General features: G+C 39.0%; 1 protein-coding gene and 1 pseudogene across 1 annotated transcript in view; one reads left to right on the top strand and one right to left on the bottom strand.

The window, feature by feature from the left end:
• LOC111345456 (receptor-type tyrosine-protein phosphatase F) overlaps positions 1-23,652 on the bottom strand; it is a 61,169-nt gene that overhangs the window by 26,906 nt on the left and 10,611 nt on the right. The window contains exons 8-14 of the mRNA XM_088737354.1: positions 22,654-22,967; positions 21,232-21,376; positions 19,393-19,718; positions 14,688-14,835; positions 10,933-11,235; positions 10,381-10,683; positions 9,513-9,815 (exon numbers count right to left, since the gene is read on the bottom strand). Of these exons, the coding sequence (XP_088593480.1) occupies positions 9,513-9,815; positions 10,381-10,683; positions 10,933-11,235; positions 14,688-14,835; positions 19,393-19,718; positions 21,232-21,376; positions 22,654-22,967 (1,842 nt within the window). The remainder of the gene's footprint in view (positions 1-9,512; positions 9,816-10,380; positions 10,684-10,932; positions 11,236-14,687; positions 14,836-19,392; positions 19,719-21,231; positions 21,377-22,653; positions 22,968-23,652) is intronic.
• Positions 4,473-7,427, top strand: LOC148719789 (uncharacterized; annotated as a pseudogene).

Below are 23,652 nucleotides of genomic sequence, written 5' to 3'. Positions count from 1 at the left end.
TTAAAAAGGGTCAAGGGTGGACAGAAAGAAGACTGGAGTGAGACAGTGTACTGATAACCTGTCATCTTTTCATTTCACACAGTTAAATATCAAAATAGAGGAGAGGAAGAAAACATCGAGATAAAAGTTGCGATGTATCAACGATGAAAAGTCAAACTAAATTCAAAGGGAAGTTGATCTAATAATTTGAAGAAGCTGGGTTTTGCCCTTTTCCACTGTAACTGTAAGTAGGGTTTTCATTGCTATGACAACAAGTTAACACAATAAACTGGATAATTCAATATGGCGCTGGTGTGATAAAGTCTATTCTCGAGGTGAAAATTTCTTGCACAAAGGAGTTTATATTCTGAACATCAGCCTGAGAATTATTTGGCGTGTTTAAGTGTTATTGTCAGAGAAAACCGGGCAGGAGCAAAAGATCGAGGTCGGCGTTTGACCTCCACCTTTTCACCATATAAAAGCCACCTGAAAAGACTATCAACGGAGGTATTTTCAGAAGCTAGGGGGTTTTTTGTCTGAAAATAAAAATTTTCTTCAGATCAGGGCCTTCCACGGGCATGAAACATCTGGATTTTCGATCAACTTTTGTTGAACCTATATGAATTAGCACAAAGCGAAAAAAAGTGCTTTCTCTTTCTGAAATCTTTAGCCTATAATAAACCGATTGAAATATAATTTTCAATATTTGCCCCAGTTCCTTGTCTTTCATGTCGCTCTTAATATCACCGCCAAGTCGTTAATTATCCAGACCTAGATTTCTGCCAATTTTTACACTGTTTTCTCAAATTGCGTGGCTAATTTTTGAAGAAAGTTACTTTTCTTGACAGCCTATTAAACCTTTACTAAATTACAGCAACCTTAAAAATGTTATCTCTCAGTAACACGGAATTACTGACTTGGAAAGTTCCACCAAAATAGCGTGAAGCAAAAAGTCTCCCGCCAAATTTTCAGCAACGAATTTTTTCCATCAACTTCCATTAGCATTGAGCTCACATCCTTGGCAAGGCCCTCAAAAAGGTAACCAAGTTTAATCTCTTTCACTTATTGTATTGGCTATTAGATTTTAATTTTGATAAAGTACCATGATAAGATCAGTGTGTTTTTACCTGCATATAGAATTGATTTAATTTGTCACGTAAGCCTTCCGAGGAAAGAGTGTCTCCTTTACTGGATAATGGTCTGCTTAAATCTGTAGTCATGAATTGTTCGTTTTCAACGGAAGAATCTTCGTGTTCCAAGGGTGCAGTTGGATCCGATACTCTTCCACTGTTGGCGTGCAAACGAGATATGACCCCGCACCTCATTAGTTTTGGAATTAGTGGAAAGCGTGGTCGAGGAAAGGCAGAAGTCAGCGAATCGTAACTGATACTTAGCCGGGCGGGACGTATTGGTATGTTATGAGAGGATGATAAAGAGGCTTCGACTATCTGCCCCAAATATAGAAAACACTTAACTACCGACTGGCCTGGCCGTAAGAATTACATTTGCTCTTATCCGGCTCAACAGGGGTTGAAAAAGCGACTTAGTCTCCCCAGGCATGTTAATGCAAAAATATCCGCAGAAATACTTGTTGAGTTTAAGGAGATTGTTCCTATCGGAGCAGGTGAGTGAAGACTTCTCTTTATAGATTTAGTTAATTCTCGCGTACTCTCTTGTTGTTTGGGTTATGGGACGTCTGATATGTGCGGTTCATTTCACTGTTCTTTCATGTGCAAGTAATTTGGTTTTTAGAGGCATGTAATATTGAGCCAAAGTAAACAGCACAAAACCATGTAAAGGTGATTCACTAATAGTACACGAGTTACAAAACATATATGCCAATAGAATAAAAGACGCCGATAGAATAAAGCGAGGTTGATAACGTTCACGCTTATCAAAAACCAATCTCATCTAAAAGTTATTTTAAAGTTGCTGTTTGCGCGCGTGCCATATGGAGTCTGCGAATTCTGCCTCATATAAAAATTGGCCTGGAGAGAGTATTATCAGTTATATGTTAAACTCTTAACACAAACTTTTCAGTAAACATGCATTATGTTCATATAAAATTAAAACAAAAAATACTGTTAATGTAGCAAAAAGAATAGTGATCTTCTTGCATTGTTCATTTCCACTAAAGTGTCTGGGAGGGAGGGGTATGGGTGTAGCACTTTAAAATGAGCAGGCTTCAGTTCTGATTGTTCATTTTCTGTTGTTGATTACTCTTGATAGCAATCTGCACAAGTTGTAGGCTGGAACACTATAAAAAGCGCGAGAAAAGTGATTGATTTTGATGTACATTTGGATGAAGGCATGGAACAGGTCAGCTTAATAGCATTGTATTTAGTCCAGTCCTGAACGAAAGCGAGGGTTGACTTACTAATTACTTGAGTTTACTAGAAGTTTACATTATATAGTTGGAACTGTTGATGAAATTAAAATTGGGAAAACAATGTCATTTTGCAATGATAAAAACACGTGAACGAAGGGATTTGAACCCAAGTAGTCCCCGAAGACTGGTCTGACTCCCTAAATTCTAACCCAAGGGGGATAGCTAAGTCCATGTTCGTATAACGTTTGCTTTGACGAGAAATCCTCGTCAAAAATTGGACATGACGGGATTCGAGCTCAGGATAAGCCCATCTTGAAGTTGTGATGGTCTTACCACCTGAAGCAACTGAAAGAAAGGTTGTGCACTTGGCCTTATTTTGAAAGTGTGGGTTTTTAGAACTCGGAGGTAGCCTATTTAAATGGCGTTTATGTAGTAAGGACTAGTTTGTAAAAAACATGGGTTCGTTTACATGAGTTAAGATGTGCAAAATAAATAACATTATAATCAGGGACTAAGCTCCATAGCGGGAAAAAAAGACAAAAAAAGAGGGAAAACAGAGCGTCACCCTTTCCCCTTCCCAGACTACCGCTTCGCTCGCTTCGTTCGCTGATTTATTTTTGCCCTTGCTGATCTGATATTTCGTTTTCCCCCTCTAGGGAGGCAGGTCCCAGGCTACTGACGTTAGGATTCATTAATCCACTGCCTAGTTAGATGTCATCAACTAGTTTGCTGTGATCTAAGAACTGACCAATAATGAAACTTCAGAACAGAGAGAAGTGCTTTCAATGTAACTACACATAAACGCAGTATAACAAAGGCAGAGATTGCCAGTCCGTGTCAATGAATTCAACTACTGGACCAATGCGTGACTGGTAATTGTTATTTATTATCTATATATTTTTTTTTCAGGAAGCTGGTGTACAGTCCTCTTCAGGGCAAAGCTTTGTGACAACTCCAGGAAGAAATGAGGTGGTAGAATTAAGGTTACCGTGCACCTTCAGGGGTGTCTCACGTGTAAGCGATGTAGCGCGTCCGGTTCAAACTGTAGATATCCGGCGAAACCCCTATATCAAATTAAAGCTTATAGGACTGGCTATCAGGCTATACCAAAGATTTTGAAAAAAAATTGTCGAATTTTTCACTACTTCTAAATGCGAGCGCCCGAATCACCTTTTGAACGTTACATGTCAAAGCGAATTTTGTTTTTCGCTTATTTAATGTGTTCCTCCGTTTCCGGGGCCAAAGCGCTAAAAAAACGTGTCTGCGATTTGCCATATTCAATTTCAGTGAAAAGTTACTGAACATTTTTGAAATAGGATTAAAAAAATGTGGAGTGATCGTACAAAAATCGCTCTTGAAAAAAAAAAGTATTTAGAAATAAAAAATTCGGAGACACGTTTTTGTTGTTTATAAGTAAATAATATACATGAAGAAATTTCTCGGTTTTGATTGGTTAAGATGAATGCAGTTTTCAGTTAATTCAGTGCAGAAGAGAGTTAATTCAGTGCAGAAGAGGGTTAATTCAGTGCAAAGAAAAGAAACAAACCAGACATTCTGATTGGTCAGAATGATTGCTTAATGTCAATGTCAAGGTCAATGTCAAGGTCAATGTCAAAGTCAATGTCACTTGCAGAGTTTGAATAAATTATTTTTGCGCATGATGCGCGCACTTTTCTTCTGCGTAGTTATGAGAAGCTACCTCGTATTTTTTCATGTACATGTATATTATTAATAGATAATCACATGATTTTCTCGAGCAATTTGGAATAAATAAGCACTTGTAAATTTTTTCAAAGACCACAAATTGCACGAGCCCATAGGGCTCGTGCAGTTTTGTTAGTCTTTCAAAAAATTACTCGTGCTTATTTATTCCAAATTGCACTCGAAATCACGTGATTACCTATACAAAACTAGCTACTGTCAAAATTTGATAGCAATCGAACAAATTTCCTTTGACTTGTAGCTCTTAAAAGGTGATTGGGGTGCTCGCATTTAGAAGTGAAGAAAAATTCGACAATTAATTTTTTTTCAAAATTTTTGGTATAGTCTGATAGCCAGTCCTATAAGTTTTAATTTGATAGAGGGGTTTAGATATCTACCGTTTAAAGCTGATGCGCTACATCGCTTGCACGCGAGACACCCCTGAAGGTGCACAGTAACCTTAATGGAATGTGAAGTTACCGTGATTGAAGATGTTCAGCCACATAGCGAAGACACAGACGAGACTCTGTTGTCTCAGGTCTCTCAAATCAGCGGTCCTGAGGAAGAAGTAAGCATTTGGTGTGACGAGAAGGAAATCCAAAGTCAGAGACGACAGGCACTGAACGATGCCCTGGGAAACCTGACAAGTAGACGCTTTAGTCCCATCCTTTCTACTTTAAATGCCTCATGGGACGATATCTCGTCTACCCAGCAAAAGGACTAAATTCGCAAGGCCAGGGAAGCTGTTGCAGTTGCGCCGTCAGCCATTAGTCTTGGGGAAGAAAAAGACCTTTGGAAATGTATCCAAAATGATTTAGACATAACCGAGAGGGACGAGAGTAGCTCATCCAAAAGAAAGCATTTTGACACAAACACTGAGCTCATTCATGTCTTGATCAAAGCTTATGATCAAGCGGAGTCGTGGCAAACTAAACGCCAGATCCTATCTCTTTTCGCAAATGACTTTAGCCGCAGAGAATTGCAAACGTTAATCCCTGGTTTAACTAAGTGGAGAATTGACCAGGCTCGTCAGCATGCCACTGAGGCAGGAAAAGGACAAGTCGTTCCCGAACAAACAATCTTCCGAAAAAGAATTGATCAGGGAAAAGTTGATCATTTCATAAGCTATATTTCACAACCACAGCTGCATCAAGATGCTGCATTTGGAACAAAAACTCCTTAAGCTTGACTCTGGCGAACGCATTATAATTCCAGCTGTTGTGCGGACCTTGATTCCCTCCAGAATTATCGAACAGTACACAAGCTACTGAAGAGAGCAGCAGTTTGAGCCGGCAAGCACACGTTCTCTGTTTACAATGCTCTACATTTACTCAGCGTCGATGCAGAGGTCCCTGCATGGGCTTGATAATATCACAGCAGAAGAGACTGAAGCATTTGACAACCTGCGCGCAGTCGTCGACACTTAAGTGGAAAACGGGGCAGAGGAGCATTGGGCTGAAGCAATGCAACGAGACTTGAAAGAGGCAAAAAAAATATTTGAAGATGGACTATAAAATTCGACGCACGTGGGTAGAAACGAAAACAACAGCGACCATTGTACCGTACATGCCACAAGCGACCCGGATAATCCTGACTTCTGTGAAGAATGTCCACACTCCCATGACATTCACTGTGATAGATGTGACTCTCTTGATTCGAATTTCCGCGACACACTAAAGAGGATTGATGACTTAGTCAGCAGCGACGAAACGAGAGCAAGAATAAACTTCGACGATAAGAACTCTCGAGCAGTTCAAGCCTGGAAAGCACATTTACTTCGTTCTGTTAATCAGGAAGAAGCAAAACAGAGTGCTCTCACTCAGCTTGACAAAGAAACAAACTTGATTATTGTGGACTGGGCGATGAGATATCTGCCGCAGCACTACAGGGAGCAGATGTCTGAGTTCTTTGGCAAACGGGGTAGGAGCTGGCATATTAGTGCTGTCATAACACACTCACAAGAGGAGGGCAAATGTCAAGTTGAAAGCTTTGTGCATCTCTTTCAACACTTGCAAGCAAAACAGCTTGGCTGTTATGTCAGTCATTGAGCATCTACTCAACACCATCAAGATTGAGTATCCTTCGATTAACAGAGCTTTTTTACGATCAGAAAACGCTGTTTGTGATCTCAGTGGGCCCTTGATCCTCAGCCTTCCGTACATCGGGACAGGATCTGGTGTAATACCCATTACGCTACGACTTTTCCGACCCCGAAGCCGGAAAAGATATTTGCGACCGGAAAACTGCTCCCATAAAAGCTCACACCAAGAGATGGGTGAATGAGAAGCATGAGATGATAACTGCAGAAAATATGAAAGAGGTTTTAGAATCCCACGGTGGCCTCAAAGGCTGTAGAGTAGCTGTTGTACAAGTTGGTACCCCTAAGTCGGTTGGCGTGGAAAACAAAATGCCTGGAATTAGCCTTCTGAACAACTTCTTATTTGAGGAAAGGGGAGTCCATGCTTGGAAAGCTTACAATGTTGGTCCAGGTTGTTTCATTCCGTATGACAAAGTAATTATCAAAAGGCAAGGGGACACTGGACTGAAAATAATTCAGACTTTTGGTGCCAGAACGAAAGAACGAGGTACTATTGCAGAAAACACTCGGCCTCTCACTGAAATTTTCCCGTGCACGGAAACTGGATGTGTTCTCAGTTTTACAACAGTCGAAGAGGTTGAACAGCACATCGATTTAGGAAAACACGTAAGAGAGTTGGAATCGGAGTCCCTCTATGATATCGTCATAAAAAAGTGGGCCGAGAGGCTTACTGGCGTTAATGTAGCCGGCTTTCATGAAACTGGAACTTACTCCGGAGAAGAACTAGACTTTTCATATCCCTCTTCGAGCAAAAAAGATCAACAGCCAATGGAATGGGCACTTCAAACGGAAAAGAAGCCGTCGAGAATGGAGGCTCATGTAGAAGGGTATTTGTTTCAGAAGTTTGACACAGGCTGCAGAACTGGCCAAAGGGAAGATCCGGTTCAGGTCGCTCGAGAAATGAAAATTGTTAAGGACGGTGCTGGACATTTGCTGTTCACCCCACAGGAATGGAGAACAGCACAGCAAACAAATAATTTCTTCTCATGGCTATCAGTAGTCCAGCGACAGACACAAATGGAAAAAGATACGAGTGAAATTGCTACGAGCCAGGAATTTACGGAGGAGGATCCAGATTTAGAAGCGTTAGAAAATGAAATTGCGCTTGAGAATCTACGTATAGCAGTAAACCTTCAAGTGACTGCGCCTCAGCACCCTATTGTCGTCCGAAATAGGCGGAACTTGTACGAAATTTCAAAAGTGAAGAAAAACAACATAATGAAAGTAGTTGAGCTGAGGGAAATGTGCGAAAGTCTTCAATTAGAGGTCTCAGGTTCACTAGCGAGAAAGAAATCATTCATCGAATCCTTAAATTCGTAAGCTAAATGTTGCACCTGTTTCACGCGTGCGGAAAATAAGCGTTAACGCGAATGCCATCGTTAATTCTACGAATCACTTTCTTGATTTTTTGCAATATATGCTTAAATATTACGGATTATGGCGCAGCCAGCAATGGAGACCTGTGGCGTCTTTCGAAATAGCCCTAAGCAGTAAATACTTTGTTTACAATCAGAAGAAACATTGAGTTTTACCTTACAATTTATTTTCGTATTTTCAGAGTTAAAATGTGATATCAACCAGACAGTAGAAAGCATTTTAAGTCTTGCTTTATTCTGTTTGCAAGCAGTTTGCTTCCAATGGGAAAAAAAAATCCCGATTCCCTTTGTTGTTGACGGTGTCTGATTAGCTAGTATAACGGACTTATTAGAGGTGCCGTTGTGAATGAAATATGCGAAAAACCTTTTATGAAGCACGTGGCCTTGGAAACTTTAACTAAAGATATTGGGTGAACTCACTTGCAACAATAGGAACCTTTCTTGATGTGTCATCTGTTATTAACGACAATGTCACTTTTACTGCCAGGCTAGTCCGTAGTGAAATCTTTGTTACGCTTTAACAATCGACACAGACTGATTTTCTTCTTCCAAAAAACAATAGAAAAACAAATTATAACGATACTTAATTTTAAGTGTAAAAACTCTGTGTTTGATAGAGCGTGAAGACTTACATTTGGGCATTACATTTATTATGAGGTAAAAGCAAGTGAAAAAATCACGGATTAAAAATAGTTCATAACAGTTAGCACCACTACAGATGTAAACAAGACGGCTAGTCTGTTATATTTATATTTTTACCATACTGAAATGACACAGTTTTTCAGATCACCCTCATATTATTAGCTTTGAATGGTTTTTCTTATGCTTGTGACGGTCAAACTCTACGGAGAATAAATGCGCGGGGATTCCCTGCCGCGTGCCACATAAATTATTTTTAGCAGGGAAAAAAATCAGTTTTGTATAAGGGGTGTTTCATGTTTCAAGTGTTTAAACGCTTACTTATGTCGATATTTAGAAGTAAATACTCTCCACCGGTAACTAAACAACCTGATTACCTTTGCTGAACACTGTCTAGTAAATTTTAGACTTACCGTCCAGGAAAAAATAAATCTGTATATTATTTCTTCTCTCAAAATTTGGCGGGAAAAATTTTTGCTGAATGGCATTTCCATGTAACTTTCAACGTCGGCCTTAGCGATTTACTTTGAGATACCAGTTTTAAGTTTGCTGTATTTTAATAAAGGTACAACAGGCTATTTATACAATAATTTTCTTTAAAAGTAAACCACGCACGTTTGACAAACAGCACTGCAAAAATGGCAAAAATTTGGCTCACATTCGTTATCAATTCAGTGCTAATATTAAGTGCGACATTGAAAACATAGCGTTTGGCAAAAGAAAGATTGTTAGACTTCAATCACTTCATTGTGGATTGAAGGTGTGAAAAACCTATGGCAAGTTTTTCTCACTTAACGCTCTTTCACATAGGGTCAACGAAAGTTGGCTGAAAATAAAGCCATTTTATGCCCGTGGAGAGCCCTGATTACAGAAATAAAAAACCCACCTACTTCTGAAAATACCACCGTTGATAATCTTTTCAGGTAGCTTTTCTATGGTAAAAAGGTGGAGGTCAAACGCCGACTTCGAACTTTTGTTCCTGCCTGGTTTTCTCTGACAATGACACTTAAATGATCGCTTGATAGCCTTTACACCTTTTGTGACTGAAAATTGCTCACTATCCTTATTCATTAACATCATCATTGTAGGACCCACTGTCTCATGCTGAATCGCCATTCCATAACTTACTTAGGGATCATTTCAGAGTCAGCAAGAAGAAATGGGGGATCACTTTGGGGGCTGGGATCATTTCGGGATTGATTTGGTAATTATTTCAGGGCAAGGGATCATTTCAGGATCGGGATCACTTTGATTACTACTGAAAGAGGTCATACTAAAGGATCCTACTTCTCATCAGCCTCCTTTGGTTGTCTATATACATATGATTATATATACAATGACTATTCAACTTAGTGTATAAGCAACATTATTAATCTTCTAATTTTCTTACCATCTTCTTTTGTCCTACTAATTTTAACAGAACTTTTTGGTCCATCCCCAACAGAAGTGAATGCCAGTACTTGAAATTCATACTCTGTGTATTTTTCAAGCCCAGTGACCACTTTATTGTGAGTTGCTTGATTGTTAATGGACTGCATTCTTCCTGCCCCTGACGAGCCTTTCTTTTTGTAGTATAATTTGAATCCTCGAATTATTCCATTTCTGGAGTTTTTTGGTGGTAACTGCCAGGATGCTATAATACTGATAGAAGAGGTTACATTCAGAGTAAAGCCATCAGGAGGCCTTGAAGGAACTGCAATCGGGAGGATAGATTTACATTAGGATAATAGTCATAATAATAAATATATTTACCATCATCACCTTTCCCTCGTCATCTAGAAATTAGAAACAATTTTGCCTCTTATCCAGGTGCTCGATCATGCAAACATCTTTTGAAAAAGTATCATTTTCTACATGATTAACCCAATTCAATTGTGGTCTACTTTCAAAGTGTATTATTTAATCTGAGTTCCGTGTAATTCATTGACATTAACTGCCATGACAGCATTTTCAATAGACTGGAAATTGGATGTCTCCTCAGATGGGGAAAACAAAGTTGATCTAAAAATCAGTTGGGTCCAAAAAATGATGGTCTGGGAGAAAATCGAAAAAAGTTGTCATGCACTCTCATCCAAATTTAGTATGAATCTTCTATACAGTTAAGGTGCATCAATGGGTTCTCAATTCATATGGGACACTACCAATAACAAAACAAAATAGAATTGTCATCATTCACCAGTCTTAACACTAAAATTAAATCATGGTTTTTTTGACATGATGCAATTTTATGAAAAACAAGAAAAAGAAACTGGTCTAACCATCCTCTCCTGTTCTCTCAACAACCAGAGAGCTGTTCACTCCATCACCAGCAGAAGTGAAAGCCAACACTTGAAATTCATATTCAGTGTAAATATCAAGCCCAGTGACAACTTTGTCTAAAACTGCTTCACTGTTAATAGAAAGGATGGTTCCAGACCCTGAAGAGGCTTTCTTTTTGTAAAACAATTTAAATCCTCTGATTATTCCATTTCTATAATTTTTTGGTGGTAACTGCCAAGATGCTGTAACACTTGTAGAAGAGGTTCCATTAATCCTAAAGTTAGATGGAGGTCGTGAAGGAGCTGCAATTGGATATAGTGTTTTAATCAGTTTTATTTATTGGTAGACATTTCTAACATACTGAGCGTTAAATCTTGTCACTAAATTATGTATTTTTTTTTGGAGAGCAAATGACTGATCCTATCAAAAGTGACTGAATGGTAATTTTTTCTTTACACCTTTGGCTGTATTCAACTGCACACTCTTGATGAACATGCAACAAACCATAACCAACACTATTACATTATCATTCTTCCTGATCTGTCCCATACCATCTTCCATTGTTCTTTCCACCTCAACAGAACTATTTGGCCCATCACCATCAGATGAATAAGCCAGGACTTGAAATTCATATTCTGTGTACTCATCAAGGCCAGTGACATCTTTATCCAATGTTAATTCCCCTCTAATGGTCAAATTTCTTGCTGGCTCATCAGAACCTTTCTTTTTGTAGAACAGTTTAAACCCTACAATGGCTCCATGTCTGGCAAAGACTGGAGGTAATTGCCAGGTAGCTTTGACGCTGGTAGACGAGCTTGCAGTCAAGTTGAAGGCAGTAGGAGGACGTGATGGAACTGGAATAAACAACATCTGATGTGAAATTTAACAATGACACCTTAATTTTACAAACCTATTAAACCTTTCGGCTGACAATCCTTCATTTAACAATACAAGACGTTCATTTTCATAAAAATGTGGCTACTTTTGTTCAATAGTTTGGTCCTTCACATATAAAACTAAAACTGTATCTGTCTTTTCCAAAAACCAGCTGTGGGAACCATAACAAATTCTGAGCACCATGCACCTTTTGTGTCCCTACCTGTATTACACAACTAAAAATCTCAATTGCAAAATTCATGTTTTCTTATCACCATCATTCATTATTCTAATTTACCTTTCCTAAAATTATTTCAGAGAAATAGTCGCATTCATAATTAGGACACTAGAGCCTCAGCTCTCCTTCTGCCTAACATCTGTAGAATGAAGATTAGACAGTTTGCTACACTCTACCAAGGGTCACGAATATGCAATATTTAACCACCTTCAGTTACCTCTTCTCTAAACAGATAATTTCAATATATCAACAAAGTTGAAATGGTAAATTGGCCACCATTACGATTGTAAAAGCTGACGTTTCGAGCGTTAGCCCTTCGTCGGAGTGAATAGAGGAATTGGGGGTTGTGTGCGCTTTTAAAGGCAGAAAATGGAGCTACGCTATTGGTGGCAACATGGCAACGAGAAAAACACAAATAAATTAGTGGAATGAAAAGCGTTCGTTGATACCTGTGGGATTTAGACTGCCGGTTTGAAAGATGAGCTTTAGTTCAAGAGTTTTACGGCTTTCCGTGCTACCTAAATGTAAGGAAAGACCGCAGATTGCAATATGTTGCTTAGAATGATTAGGTAAATTAAAATGTCCAGTGACTAGTTTCGATGTGTCTTTGTCATTCCTCTCCCCGTCGCAAGGTGTTCTCGGAATCGGTCACCTAGTCTTCTGCCTGTTTTGCCGATGTAAATCTTTTTCATTTGGGGACAACTTTTTCAAAAAAACCAATGGTGTAGCCATGGGTACCAAAATGGGACCTAGCTATGCAAGTTTTTTTGTAGGTTTTGTGGAACACCAATTTTTCAGCCAATACAACGGCTCCAAACCTGAATTCTACGGTCGACACATCGACGACTGTATCGGTGCCACCTACTCTAACAGAGAGGAGCTGACTCATTTCATAACCGCAGTCAATTCTCTTCATCCGGCTCTGAAATATTCCTGGGAAATTTGTGACAATTCTTTATGCTTTTTAGACATCAAAGTTTCCATTGAAGGCAACGGTTTATGCACTAATGTGTATTACAAACCTACAGACTCGCATAATTTCTTGTATTCTTCTTCGCATCCATCTCACGTTAAGAATTCCATTCCTTTTTCTCAGTTTCTAGGACTTCATCGTTTATGTAATGATGACTCTGATTTCCACCACAAATCTGAGTCAATGTGCCAGTTTTTTGATAAACGTGGTTATCCTGATTCTGTCGTTAAAGTGGGTTACTACCACGCCAACTTATTGATCGACATTCAGCACTACAAACGTCAAAAAAGAAAGATTCCGATCGCATTCCATTCACTCTCACGTTTCACCCTCACAACCACTCAGTTAAATCCATCATTCTTAAAAACTTGAAATTACTTCAAAACGATCCAGACACAAGTGCCATCTTTTCGCAGCCTCCGCTCATTTCATTCAAATGCGACAAAAACATAGGCAATTATTTGGTCAGAAGTTCTTTTCAGACTAATGACCAACCAGGCACTTTTAAATGCGCTCGTGCACGATGCAAAACGTGTCCTTTCATTCACAACGCTGAAAAATTATAGTGACCCAAACAATCCATTAAGATCACTGATATCTTCACGTGCACCTCTGCCAATGTTATCTATTGCATAACTTGCACTTATTGCAAAAAGATTTACATCGGCGAAACAGGAAGAAGACTAGGTGACCGATTCCGAGAACACCTTTGCGACATGGAGAGGAATGACAAGGACACATCGAAACCAGTCCTAGACATTTTAATTTACCTAATCATTCTAAGCAACATATGGCAATCTGCGGTCTTTCCTCACGTTTAGGTAGCACGCAAACCCGTAAAACTCTTAAACAAAAGTTGACCTTTCAAACGGGAAGTCTAAATCCCACAGGTATCAACGAACGCTTTTCATTCCACTAATTTATTCGTGTTTTTCTCGTTGCCACATTTCCACCAATAACGTAGCTCCATTTTCTGCCTTTAAAAGCATACACAACCCTAAATTCCTCTATTCGCTCCAACAACAGGCTAACGATCGAAACGTCAGCTTTTATAAATCGTAACGGTGGCCACTTTCCTATTTCAACTTTGTTGATATATTCAAATTATTTCGTTAACCCCACTGACGCATGCTGCTCTAAAATACATAGGGCCAAAAATATGCAATATTTAACCACCCTCAGTTACCTCTTCTCTCAAAAAGAAGTTCCATGATTTTCTCAATTATTAATCAACACAAACAAAGACACAAAGAAAATCAACATAAAAACTCAACACAGCCAACAATCCAATCTTACAGACAACCACTCAAACATTTTCACACTCTTTAATTAGTCTTGTTGGTGTCGATTGTTCAATTCTCTGACGCTCATGCTGCTCTAAAATACATAGGGCCAAAAATATGCAATATTTAACCACCCTCAGTTACCTCTTCTCTCAGAAAGAGGTTCCACGATTTTCTCAATTATTAATCAACACAAAAAAGACACAAAGAAAATCAACATAAAAACTCAAAACCGCCAACAATCCCATCTTACAGACAACCACTCAAACATTTTCACGCTCTTTAATTAGTTTTGTTGGTGTCGATTGTCCAATTCTCTGACCCTCATGCTGCTTTAAAATATAGGTCCTTCTTTAAACACGAAGGCGCGCTATATAAGGAAGTCTTCCCTGGGAAGACCTAGGCTCATTTGTCACTCACCGTTGACGTGTGCGGGTCAAATTCAAATGCTGGTAGACGAACAAAAGGAGCTAATGAGATATCTATTGTTTACTTCCACCAGCATGGTGGCATGAGGTAACATGCGAATCACCTACTTCGATCTCAAATCTACCTCCACAAATAAAGATAGTTTCCATTGGAGAAAGGAAATACAAATCTCAAAAATTCTTGTATTATGATGAAGACATAAAACAATTTTGAGGAATGCGCCCGCTGTTCACTGCTTTGGAGTAGCTGTAGCTCAAGCTGACTTAACTCTAAGAGTTCTGCATCACACGACGGTTGATTTACAAATGGTCCATTGGGACCTACGGCTACTTTTATAGCGCGCCTTCGTGTTTAAATCATTCTCATTCAACGAAAGTACAATTAGTATTAGAGGATATTTAAATTTGCCTTAATTCTGTAAAATTGCTCGATCTTGCCCTTCTCAAATGATTCGCTATTAGGACTTCACTTTGTATCAGAGGGACAAAAATGAGAACAAATTATTACCTTTAGTCAAAAGTATTCCATAAGCCTCCACCCTCAGAACCTTGAATCCATGATAACTTGTAGGCAGAAAGCGGATAAACTTTGCACTTGCAAATTCCTTCAGACTGTTCTTCCTTTTGTCCGTTTTTCCCGAATTTCCGGTAAAGACCTGTAATACGTGACACAAAAGGGGTGATATTATCATATTTAAATTAATTGGCATAATTAACGGTTTGCCGTAATTTGTGAGATGAAATACAAATCTCTAATTTACAAAAAAAACTCTTCAATTTGCAAATTGAAAAATCTTTGGTTTGCAAAATGATAATCTGTAATTTGCAATGTACCAGTCTGTATTTTATTAAAAGAAAATCCTTTATTTGCCAACTCAAAATCTGTAATTTGTGAAAAGAGCTCAAAATTAAAATCTGTAAGGAGCAGAAAGGAAACCGGTTAACTGTAAGTTAAGTCCATATTGTCTGCATACGTGTTGTTAGAAAATAAAGAGGTTTTAAAACAATTCTGCAAGTCATTCATAGTAAAGAGTGAGGAATTGTATCAAAAGCTCTTTATTTAGTGTGCCCTGAGGAATTGAGCATGTTAGCCGCCTGGTTAGCTCACGTTGTAGAGCGTCGGACAGCTGTGCGGGAGGTCGAGAGCTCAAGCCCCAGACCAGACCTATAAGAATGTGCTGCCTTCGCTATGACAAACGGTTAGACATTCTAGTCTCCTCTGATAAGGAAGAAAAACCATTGGCCTGATCTCCTGCATCTTCTCTGTACTGGTTAGTAGAAAAATATGAAAGTTTGGGATCAGTACTTGATCATGAATCAGCGGTGCGCTCGTGCGGTGTGAATCAAATCTTGAAATAAATGAGGTGAATGTGCTGCCTTTGCTATGACATCTGCAAATGGTTAGAAATTCTAGTCTCTTCATCATTATCAGAAGATGTTAAAGAACCCCACACACTTATCACATAAAGTGGGGAACGTAGCTCCCATTGTTGTGGTCTGCATGCCTCGTCATAGTTTACACAGGCCCCCATTTTAACCAGCTCTGACCTGAAATGGGCCAAACTTCCTAAACATCACAAATACATACATACTATCAGACGTTTTGTTGTATAGTATCGCTGAGTATTTTTACGAGTTGTGCCATATTTTGAGGAGCCCGTGGGGCAAGTCAAAATACAAATAAGTTAAAAAAAAACTCAGCGATACAACACAACAAAACGTCTAATAAGTTATTTATTATCCAACAAACCAAATTGTTATTTCTGCCTGATATTTGTACTCATCGTGGGCATTATTTGTATTCCACGGAGTGTAGTTGGATAATAAAATACAATACAAAGCTAATAATAATTGTTGATGTATTAGCAAGTACGCCCGCGTTGCATGCACGATCGACCACGACTCTGTGTCAGCTTTTAATTTATTCCATGTGCTCTATGTATGTGTTAGCAATCGCGTTCTATTAAAATTATCGTTCCTGTTAAATTTCTCCTCATGCAACTCATTTCCTTCTCTCGAAACAAATCAACATGGTGGCAGCGTCGGGATTCAGTTAAGCAAATGGCGACATCAGACTCCAGACAGTTTAGAATTCCGCCCCCCGCTAGAGGTGAATTCGGGAAAGGTATCCAAGAATTACAAACAATGGAAGCGCAAAATGGAGGTCTACTTAGCCGCTTCTGCTGCATCCGAGAAGGATGGAAACGTACAAACCGCAATCATTTTGAATTGTGCGGGTCCTCAAGTGTTAGAAGTTTATGATAACATCATTTGTCTAAATGCCAAAGACAAACATAAGCCCGATAAAGTACTGGAAGCTTTAGAGAATTACTGTAATCCAAGAGACAATGAAGTCCTCGATTCGCACACGTTTTGGAACACGCCATATCAAGAGCCGTTTGATTTATTTCCTTACGGAGCTCAAAACGAAAGTAGGGTCCTGCAACTTTCAGGTAAAAGACAGGATGATGAGAAATAAAATTGTGTTTATTGTAATTGGAAAACTTCAAGAGTTACTTCTTAGGGTAGATGGTTTGACCCTTGAGAAAGCTGAGAAAGTCTGTAGGGGGCTTCTGAACAGTTTAGAGACAGCTCAAACCCCTCTAATTCAGCAGCAAAAGTGAACAAAGTGGCTCAGAAACCTGGTCCGAGAGTTCCCCGTAACAACAAACCTGAAGGTGGCAACAGACATGTGAAGAAAAACAATGAAGGTACGAAACTTAACAGTAATTTCTGTGCAGGTTACAAACATGAGAAAAACAGAGAGAAATGTCCTGTATGGGAAAAAACAAGTGATAAGTGCAAGGGTCAAAATCATTTAAGTCCAAATGCAAGAAAGTACCTGCAGTGTCGCAGTCCCCAAGTGGTAAAGATGATCATGATGACCGGTGGCTCATGGCCGTAAGCCATAAGGAAGATAGTATTATTGCCATTTTAACCCTGAATGACCATGACGTCAGATTTCAACTTGATAACACAGCTGATGTCAACACCATTTGTCAGATACATATAAGGAAATACCAAGTGTCTCTAATAACTGTATGTCTGAATATGTGGAACAAAACTAACCTGAAGCCTCTGGGGGAAGCAGTACTAAGAGTTGTGAATCCCCGTACTAAGGAAGAGTCCGATGTAAAGTCTATTGTGGTGCCAAATGGTTTTATTAACCTGCTAGGCCTTAAGACCACCAAGGCACTTGGTTTCATAACTATAAATGAGGAATGCTTCATCTCTCTGATCAACATCCCTCGACTTGGTGATCTGGGAGCAGCCACTCTCCAGATTGATAAAAATGTTCAACTGAAAGTACTTCCATGTAGAAATATTCCCCTTGCCATTGAAAATGCCATGAAAGAAGAATTGGATCAACTGGTAGAAAAAGGTGTGCTTGTTCCTATGACAGAACCAACCGAGTGAGTTAGCCAAATGGCTCTGGTACACAAGCCCAGTGGCAAATTATGCATATGCATTGACCCGCAACCACTAAATGAAGCACTCAAGGGCGAATATTACAGACTACTAGTACTTGACAATGTGCTCCCCAAACGTAGGGATGCCAAAGTTTTTAGTAAGCTTGATGTGTGAGAAGCTTATTGGCACATCAAATTAGACAAAGAGTCCAGCAAACTCACCACAATGATCACCCCTTTTGGCCGGTACCAGTGGATGACACTCCCTTTTGGACTCCAGCTATCTAGCGAGATCTTCCAGTGCAAGCTTGATGAAGCTTTGGGAGGTCTAGAAGGTGTGTTCAGTGTTATTGATGATATAGTCATAGCTGGGTATGGCGTGACAGTGGAGGAAGCTCAAATTAACAACCAACGGAAGCTGACGGAACCTTCAAAAGGTGTGTTGAGGAGAACATTGTCCTGAACAAGGACAAACAGCAGACTGGTTGAACTGAGATTATCTTCCAAGGTCACAGAATCACAAAGGATGGTATAAAAATTGACGAGGCCAAACTACAAGCTATCAGCAACATGACTGCACCTACCGATGTAGCGGGTGTAAAACGTCTTTGTGGCATGGTATAGTACATGTCGAGGTTCATGCCTTGCCTTCCCGGGACACTTGAACCAATCCCTGCTCTAACATGAAAGGACACTCCATTCTTGTGGTCGACGGAATATGAGAATACTTTGAACATACTAAAGGAAAACCTTTCTGAATCACCGTGCCTGGGCTACTTTGGTGATTCAAAAGAAGTTGTGATTCAAGTGGACAGTAGCAAACATGGGATTGCTGCTGTTCAGCTTCAAGAAGGTCGTCCTGTAGAGTATGCACTGCGAGCACTAACACCCTCGGAGAGAAACTGGGCGCAGATCGAAAAGGAAGCCCTATCTGTCTTGTATGGCATTGAGAAATTTCACCAGTACAAACATGGCAGTCCTGTGAAAGTTGAGAATGATCATAACCCTCTTGCTGCCATACTGCGAAAGCCTTTGAGCCAAACACCCAAGCGTCTTCAGGACATTATAATGCAATATCAAAGGTACGGATTCCACTTTGCATTTGTTAAGGGTACTGACTTACTCATAGCTGACACACTGAGTAGAGCTCACCAAAACAATAGCAGAAATGACCAAGATGACCGTGCTCGAATCATGAATGTCAACGTGTTTGGTGACATCCTAGACAAGCGACTTGATGAGATACGTGATATGACCTCATGTGATTCTAGTCTGCAGGCTGTGATGAAGTTAGTGTTGGAAGGATGGCCAGCAGATAAGCGTCAAACCCCTGTGTGCGCATTGCCATATTTTAATATGCAAGACTGTCTAAGTGTTGTGGATGGAATTCTGGTAAAAGGAAAAGTAGTTGTGATTCCCATGGCTCTAAGACCATCAATCAAGAGAAGACTGCACAGTGCCCATCTAGGCCATGATAGTATGTTACGTCAAGCCAGAGGAACAGTGTATTGGCCCAACATGACCTCTGACATAAAGCAAATAGCCAACATGTGTGAAACATGCCAGGGAATGAAACCGCGAAATTCACCAGAACCACTCAAGCAGGACATGCAGTGATGGCGACGAACCGTGGCAAAACATTGGTATTGATTTATTTGAAATTGTATATTTGCACGTGACATTTTTAGCCAAAATGACATTTTTAGCCATGAGGTGCAAATATGTAATTCTTTTAATTAGTTTTAGTTTAGTACTAACTTGTGCTGTTATGAATACTTGTATAAGAGAGTATGTCATACAAACCTTATCAATTTTAGTTTCAATATAGGGGAAAAAAGTGGTACCATTGAGAGAAAATCTTAGTTTGTACTCTGTGGTCCATTCTTGAGCATTTGGGGATTGAGATGGTGGGTTTCCTTGGGTAGCTACAGCACAGATAACATACTCATTTAGTAGGTCAATTTGTAGGTAGTCTTGAGGATCAGCAGTGGTCTTAGGTGCCCATGCCCCTGTTCCATTAAGACGACCATATTTAGCTGCATATATGGATTTATATATTGAACTGGCAAAGAAGCTGTCATCTGGAATCCTACCACCATCGGCCAAACCAATCGCCCGTGAATCACAAGCTGCAAGGTAACAATTCTAAGTTAACTGTCATATATGTAGCTTTACATAATTATTACAGGTATGTTTTTTTTTTTTTTAACTTAATTAATTGAATAACTTCTAAATATTCTGTAGGATATATTATTACAGATCTGAAATATAAAAGAGTAGTGATAGAAAAATTACGAGAAAATGAAGCCAAAACTGTTTGCAAAACAACCACATGAATGCTGCAATCATAAAATGTTGAGCTGTGCTGCTCAAATAGGCTGTTCTTCTCAATTAAAGAGATTGCCCAGAATGGATCCCTAGCTTTTCTGACTTTTATTGCAATGGATAAAATTCATTATTAGCAAGGAATGTCTGTGGTAAATTGAAATTTTTCTTGCAATCCTCAGTTCATAGCCCTACCTACAGTCCTTCACAATAAAGCTATCCATCACTACACACGAAGCAGAAACTAGTGCATCCACAGGCGGTCCAAGCGTACTGTATGTGATTTTGGGGTCTCAAGATCATTATTAAAAACTGGATCGTTGGATAATGCAATTCAAGACTTTTCATTGGCTAAGCCATTATGGTATACGAGCCAATATACCATAATCTAATATCTGTACATTGTAACTGGTTTCTTCTTACAAAATAAAGTCGACAAGATTTGTCTAATATCTTGGGGGCGTTTTTTTTTTCAATAAAACACTTATTCCACTTGCGCTTGTTGAATATGAGATGATTATTGTGAACTCGGCAGTAGGCGCCTCGTTGGCAATCTATCATCTCATATCCAACGTGTGCTCTTAGAATATTTGTTAATTAACAAGAATACCTGGTAGATAAAGACCAAATTTGAACCGTAAGCATATGCTATTTAAAATAGGGAAATATTATAATAAAAAATTAAGAATAATGAAAAAGGATAATAAAAGCAAGTTATATAACGTGTTGAGTCTCCTCACCTTTTTTACATAGCCACTTTGTCATTTACGGTCCAGTTTACTAAGTACAGTAGACTGGTAACATCACATGCATTACAAAGTAAGTCGCCAAAAGAGTGTTAAAAGGACTGTAAATGACAAAGCGACTACAGAAAAAAGATAAGGAGACTCAACACGTTATACTCCTTGGTTTTATTGTACTTTTTAATTTTTCTTAATTTTTTTTGTAATATTTCCTTTATTTAATGGCCCACCCCTACAGTTAAAATTTTATCTTAATCTGTTTGGTATTTCCGTTAATGACCTTAATGACCTTTCAACCCCAAATCACACACAGTATGCTTGGGCCACCTGTGGTGCATCCTGTAATCTGGAATTTTCTAATTGATGACAGTATTATGAAGAGTACGGAATTTTCAGCTCATCAAGGGTGGCTTGCCTTTTTTGGCCTGAGTGTTCAATCCATAATAAAATAATGAAATAACCACTAGGTTTGGATCCTTTGATCAACGATTAATAAAATGCCTTAGATAACTCTGAAATGTTTTAGGATGATGTTAAGAAAATGTGAAAGATTGTGCAAAGTTTTTAACCTTACTTGGCTTCTGTTTCACCCCAAACACCTCCGTTCTCAAGCACACCCCACCCTGATGCGTTTGTGGCAGGAATCGCACATATCTTGTTAACACTCCATATAGAACATGTTTAACAGCTGAGTTTCTATCCTTATTTCCCTCTAAAACCTTAGGAAAATAAAAAACAATCACAACTCAGAGAGTTCCAGGTAGATTGCACAATGTTGCTATCGTACACGTAACTCTCTAAGTAATTATCATTACCTTACTGCTTGTTTTTTCAAAAGAATCCTTGTTTTGTTTTAACGACTTTACCAGGTGTGACTAGACCCGAAAAGGTTAGTGCGCACGGAACACAAGGTCCATGCGAGGCACCACCCCTCCCCCCAATTCACCCTGGATAGACACTGCACAAATATAGACCAAAACACCGGGCACTACGTGCCCGATACTCTTTTTGAGGATTGTGTGGGTTCTTTAACATCCCGCAAATTTAAATCACATATAGGGGCTTGTGAGATGAGATCTCCATTTATCGTCCCTTGCAAGAAGAATAGAAAGTCTAACTGTTTGCAGCTATATTACAAAGGCAGCACTTTCTACTCATGCAGTTATTTAAAGACCCTGAGTGTTGGTCCGGCTGGATTTGAACTCTCGACCTCCTGCCCAACAGTCCGGCGCTATACCAATTGAGCTAACTGGGAGGCAATTAATCCTTTTATTGATATGACAATGGTTGCACTGGGTGGTCTATTTAATTTTAAAACAAACAGAAAAATACAGGTAGGAGTTTGGCCCAACATTTTTTGGAAGAGAACCATATCTACGGTCGGGTTATAACAGTACTATAAAGAAATGGATAAATCACATTTTTACCAGTGGTTTAATATAACAAACACAGTGTAACACACTCACGCTCAAATGTGAACTGTATCTAGACCTGAAAAGTAAGTTAGGGCCTGTAAATCTTTCTTCAGGCTCCTTTTACCTGCAGTTTCTTCAAATGCAGTTTAGCTATGACAACCTTTTAATAACTTGTTGGATTGAGAGCAACAATCTCTCAGTATTTAGAAATCATTATTCTATAAGCATTTGATATAGTATATGTTTGAAGGAATAAAGTAGTTCACAACTTTGTTACATTCCCTGTCCACTTCTCCCTGGTGGTCTTTCCAGCTTCGACTGCGAATTCAGACATGCAAAATATCATTGGCTAAACAATAAAATTTATTGTTAATTATTTCCAAAAAATTCTTGAAATTTGCTGAGCCTGAGTAGAATACTTGTTTAAGTTTAATTGGCCAAATAATCCTCCACTCGCCAACACAAAATTCTCCTCTGGTGGCCATTTAAAATCGGCGCATCACTATTATCAAACTCAGGTACAGTGATTATATATAAGGCATTAAGTATGATATAATTCTCGAGCAGTCCATGTAGCATACCTTAACCTGTCCAAGTTCCTTATAGTCAGTCCATGTTGTTCCATCTGTGGATAGTTGTAGTTTGTAAGTCTTCACCCACTGATCTGCCTTAGAATTCCCTTGAGTTGACACAGCACAAATAATGTGAAGTGCCCGTAGGTCAATCTGTAGATATGGGTTCCGTTCACTTGCTCTTGCACACCATGATGATCCTGATGTGTAGTGCAGTCGACCGTTCTTGGATGGTGTATTGGCACTTTGTTCAGAAGAAGCAGCGACTTTATTGTCTGGAATTGTTCTATTTTCCATACCAAGATAAAACTCAACACAACCTCCTACACAAAGATAAAATGTAAAACATCAATCACAACTATATACCCAATATTGTCATTTTATGTCCAGGCGGATGGCATAAGAGGATAAAACTCTCGCAGTTTCATCTCAGCAATGTAGTCACGATTCAGGTAAATGACAATTTAATAAAGTGTGCATGTGGCCATATACTGTGATCATCACAACAGTAGGCTTTTAGAACTTTCCTGGAACATTAAAACTTTAATTGTAATGAACATAAAAAAGACTTCATTACGTAAATTCCTTTATTTGATTTTACATGATAAGTAGATATACTTCTATTTTGTTTCATTAACGAGTTTACATCCCTATTTTTAGATAATGTTCACAGTTTGAATCACTTCTGTACCTACAGTGTGGCCATTTCTGTTTAAACCAATCATGCACATGAATTGTACCCTTAATGGAAAAGGCCCCTTAAGTACCAAGGTCAGTTGGAGTTGGGAGATTGATCGACTTAGATCAGAGTTTCTCCTGAAGTTTCGCTAATTCATTGAAATGTAACATTGGAGTTTCTTTAAGCCTTTGAAGACAGAATCAGATGTAAGTTGCAGCCTAGTGTAGTAAGTTTTGTTTTCCTTTCAATTACAGTTACCAGTCTGAGGGCCTGATTACATGAGCCGGGCTGGCCCTGTTAGCTGGGCTGATTTCTTTTGTTTTGGTGTT

This window comes from Stylophora pistillata, chromosome 11, assembly GCF_964205215.1.
Source record: "Stylophora pistillata chromosome 11, jaStyPist1.2, whole genome shotgun sequence".
Taxonomy (NCBI): domain Eukaryota; kingdom Metazoa; phylum Cnidaria; class Anthozoa; order Scleractinia; family Pocilloporidae; genus Stylophora; species Stylophora pistillata.
The sequence above is the reverse complement of the archived record's forward strand: the minus strand, read 5'-3'. Positions and strand labels throughout refer to the sequence as shown.